Below are 3,147 nucleotides of genomic sequence, written 5' to 3'. Positions count from 1 at the left end.
AGTTTCTTTCTGTGAAGTGTGCGTGTGAGTTATGACACTACGTCTGACCACTGGCCTGGCTCTTTATCAGATCCAGCAGAAAGCTGCCAGCGGGCAGTGCTGAACTCTACCTCCTGCACAGACTAAGAGCACACGAGGAAGATGGGCGGGGCGCAGACCCGGAACACAATTACGGTTACAAACAACATCTAGGGTGCACCAGAGGAAAAAGGAGAAGGTGCGAGGGAGCCTCTGGAACTGGAATGTTCCATGGCTTCATCCGCGCAGTGGTGAAAGGTCATGGCACATGCGTAATGACGAATCAAACATTGCGCACCCAATGCACGTAGCCATATTTGTTTGTACCTCAACTGAGAAGGTTAAGAAGTACAAACGGCGGTTGGGAAGGTTCTTCCCCGCTGGGCGGGCGGGGGCAGAACTTTGCTCCAGGCGGTCAAGGCCTAGAGGCCCAAAGACTGGCCGGGAGACCCAGGCGCCGGAGCAGGCAAGTTGAACTTAGCGCGCGCAGAGGCGGGGCGGGGCGGGGCGGAGCGGTGGGAGGGCCGCCTAGACCCGGCTGGGCTCCGGCGCCCGCTCCTACCGAAGCCGGACGCGCAGGGCCCACCGAGCGCGTGTGGGCGGCTTCTCCCGGGCCTCGGCCCCGACCCCCGCGCGCCCGCCGGCCCCGGGATGCTGCTCCGGCCCCGGCGGCCGCCCCCGCCCGCCCCGCCGTCCCCCGCCAGCCCGGACTCCGAGCAGCGGCTGGCGGGGGGCGTCCCCGGGACCCCGCCCGGGAGGCCCGCCTCGCCCGGCGCGCTGGCGACGCCCGCGCCCCCCGGGTCGCCCGCATCCCCCGGGTCGCCCGTATCCCCGGGCTCGGCGCAGCGCACGCCCTGGAGCGCGCGCGAGACGGAGCTGCTGCTAGGCACGCTGCTGCAGCCGGCCGTGTGGCGAGCGCTGTTGCTAGACCGCCGCCAGGCGCTGCCCACCTACCGCCGCGTGTCGGCCGCGCTGGCCCGCCAGCAGGTGCGGCGCACGCCCGCGCAGTGCCGCCGCCGCTACAAGTTCCTCAAGGACAAGGTCCGCGACGCGCACGGTCAGCCGCCCGGGCCCTTCGACGCGCAGATCCGGCAGCTCATGGGGCTGCTGGGCGACAGCGGGCGCAGACGCGGCCGCCGCCGCTCTCCCGGGCCCGGGCGCCCCCCGCGCGGCCGCCGGCCAGCCCCCGCCGCGCCCGCTGAGCCGGGTAGGTGGGCTGGGGTGGGGGAGGGGCGGGGCGCCTCGGACCGGGGGAAGTGGACTGCGGGCCGGGGGGAGGGGCGGGCGCGCCTCACGCGACCACCCGCTCTGCGTTCCAGGCGCCCCGCCGCTGCCCGCCGCCCGAGAACCCGACGCGGACCCCGCCTGGACGCTCAGGTTCAGCCCGTCCCCGCCCAAGTCTGCGGACGCGCCCCGCGCCCCCGGCTCCCCGACGGCCGTTTCCACATTCACCCCCGCGCCCGGCCGCCCCGAGGACCCCGAGCCCTTCCGCGCCCCCCCCTCGCCGCCGCCGCCGTCGTCCCCCGGCCCCACCCGGGAAGATCCCGACTCGCCGCCTGGTCGCCCGGAGGACCACGTGCCCCCGCAGCCCGCGCCGCCGTCGCTGAACGCCGCCCTTCTGCAGACCCTGGGGCACCTGGGCGACATCGTGTCCATCCTGGGCCCGCTGCGTGACCAGCTGCTGACCCTGAACCAGCACGTGGAGCAGCTGCGCGGCTCCTTCGACCAGACCGTGTCCCTGGCTGTGGGCTTCATCCTGGGCAGTGCCGCCGCCGAGCGAGGCGTCCTGGCCGACCCGCGCCAGTGAGGCCCGGCCGCCTCGGTCCTCTCTGCAGGGCCGCCCCTCGGCCCTGACCCCTCCTGCGGCCCTCCCCCACCCCTAACCTAGGTATGGGTTAAATAAAAAGATTGTTTTTTCCGACTTAATCCAGAGAGTGTGTGCGGGCCCCGCACTGGGTAGGAATGTAGGGCTGGAGGTCAGGGCGAGGTTAAAATGGCCTCGGGATCCCGGGGAGGGGCCAGGAGGGCTGGAGTGGGCTGGGGCCCCCTTGAGATGCTGCCCGGTCCTACCTACCCTGGCAGGCCAGTCTCCAGTGGGGAGGGGGCTGTGGGCACGTGGAACCCGAGGTCGGGGCCCTCACTGCACTCCAGCTTCTCCAGGTCTCCTGACCCTGCCCCCGGGACTTCCCACCAGGCAGACCAGCCATGGTGGGTGAGCCCGGCCGGGCGGGGAGAAGGAGGAGGGAGGGTCCAGGGAAATGGCGACGGCCGGGCTCAGCGGAGGCGGTGGGGGGAGGTATGATCGGTCTCCAGCGCTCACCGCCTGCCGCCCAGGGAAGCGTCTGAGGCTCTTGGCTGGGTTGGGTCAGGGAAAGAGGTGCGGGGCGGAGGGGGCAGGAGAGCTAACGCACGCCCAGGGAAGGCGCTCCTTTCGTCGCCAAGGTGACTGGGTGGGGGGCAGCTGGAGCTGGGGGTCTGAGATCTTCGACCTTGGCTGAGGCCCGGGTCCCTGCAGTTTCAGGAGGACTTTATCAAAATCGCCCCAGGAGCATTTTCCAAATAGTACCTGAGGGCCCCACCCCGGGCCGGTGGATCAGACCCAGTGGGGACAGGGCGGGGCCGGAGGTGCTCACAGCCGGTGGGAAGGAGGAAGTGGCCCGAGGGGCTGGCCAGCATAACAATGCAGGCTCCGGCTGAATGCGGGGCAGCTTCTCGGCGACTAGGGGCTCATTCAGAGACTTAAGTGATCGCTCTGGGCCACAAAGGTAAAAGAGGGAAGGGTGTCCCCACGGGCCCTACGGTCCTTGCCCTCTGGCATCAGCCCCTCCCCCAGCCCTTTCCTGGAGCCGTCTTCCAGGAGACCCCAGTAGGGCCCTCTGCCTGCAGGGACCCCGGGCAGACCAAGGCTGCGCCTATCCTTCAGCCGCGCACTGATGGCAGGGCCTGGGGGCTCCGCGTGAAAATCCCAGATCTTCATTTAAGACACACTGGCCTCTGCTCCACGAGGCTGTTTGTGCCCTGGTCCCTGTGAGTCCGGAAGCCACCAAAAACCTGGGGTGGGCTGATTCGAGCTTGTAAACACCCCTCCCCACCCCCACACGCCCCCGGAAGGCAAGAGCCACGGGCTGG

At 70.0% G+C, this 3,147-nt stretch overlaps 1 protein-coding gene across 1 annotated transcript; it reads left to right on the top strand.

Moving 5' to 3' along the window:
- The first annotated feature begins 669 nt into the window (after positions 1 to 669).
- On the top strand, positions 670 to 1,825 carry UTF1 (undifferentiated embryonic cell transcription factor 1). Its single transcript, XM_030831954.2, has 2 exons — positions 670 to 1,225; positions 1,338 to 1,825. The coding sequence occupies exons 1-2, from the start codon at positions 670 to 672 to the stop codon at positions 1,823 to 1,825; spliced, it is 1,044 nt and encodes a 347-aa protein (XP_030687814.2).
- The last annotated feature ends 1,322 nt before the right edge of the window (positions 1,826 to 3,147 follow it).

Source organism: Globicephala melas, chromosome 16 (genome assembly GCF_963455315.2).
Source record: "Globicephala melas chromosome 16, mGloMel1.2, whole genome shotgun sequence".
Lineage (NCBI taxonomy): Eukaryota > Metazoa > Chordata > Mammalia > Artiodactyla > Delphinidae > Globicephala > Globicephala melas.
This window is presented reverse-complemented; position numbering and strand designations above follow the sequence as displayed.

What these genes read in the sequence shown, in the direction of transcription:
- UTF1 (XM_030831954.2), top strand. Translation starts at nt 670, where the DNA reads ATGCTGCTCCGGCCCCGGCGGCCGCCCCCGCCCGCCCCGCCGTCCCCC. An exon ending in CGCCGCGCCCGCTGAGCCGG is followed by an intron (nt 1,226 to 1,337) that starts GTAGGTGGGCTG and finishes TCTGCGTTCCAG; the next exon opens with GCGCCCCGCCGCTGCCCGCC.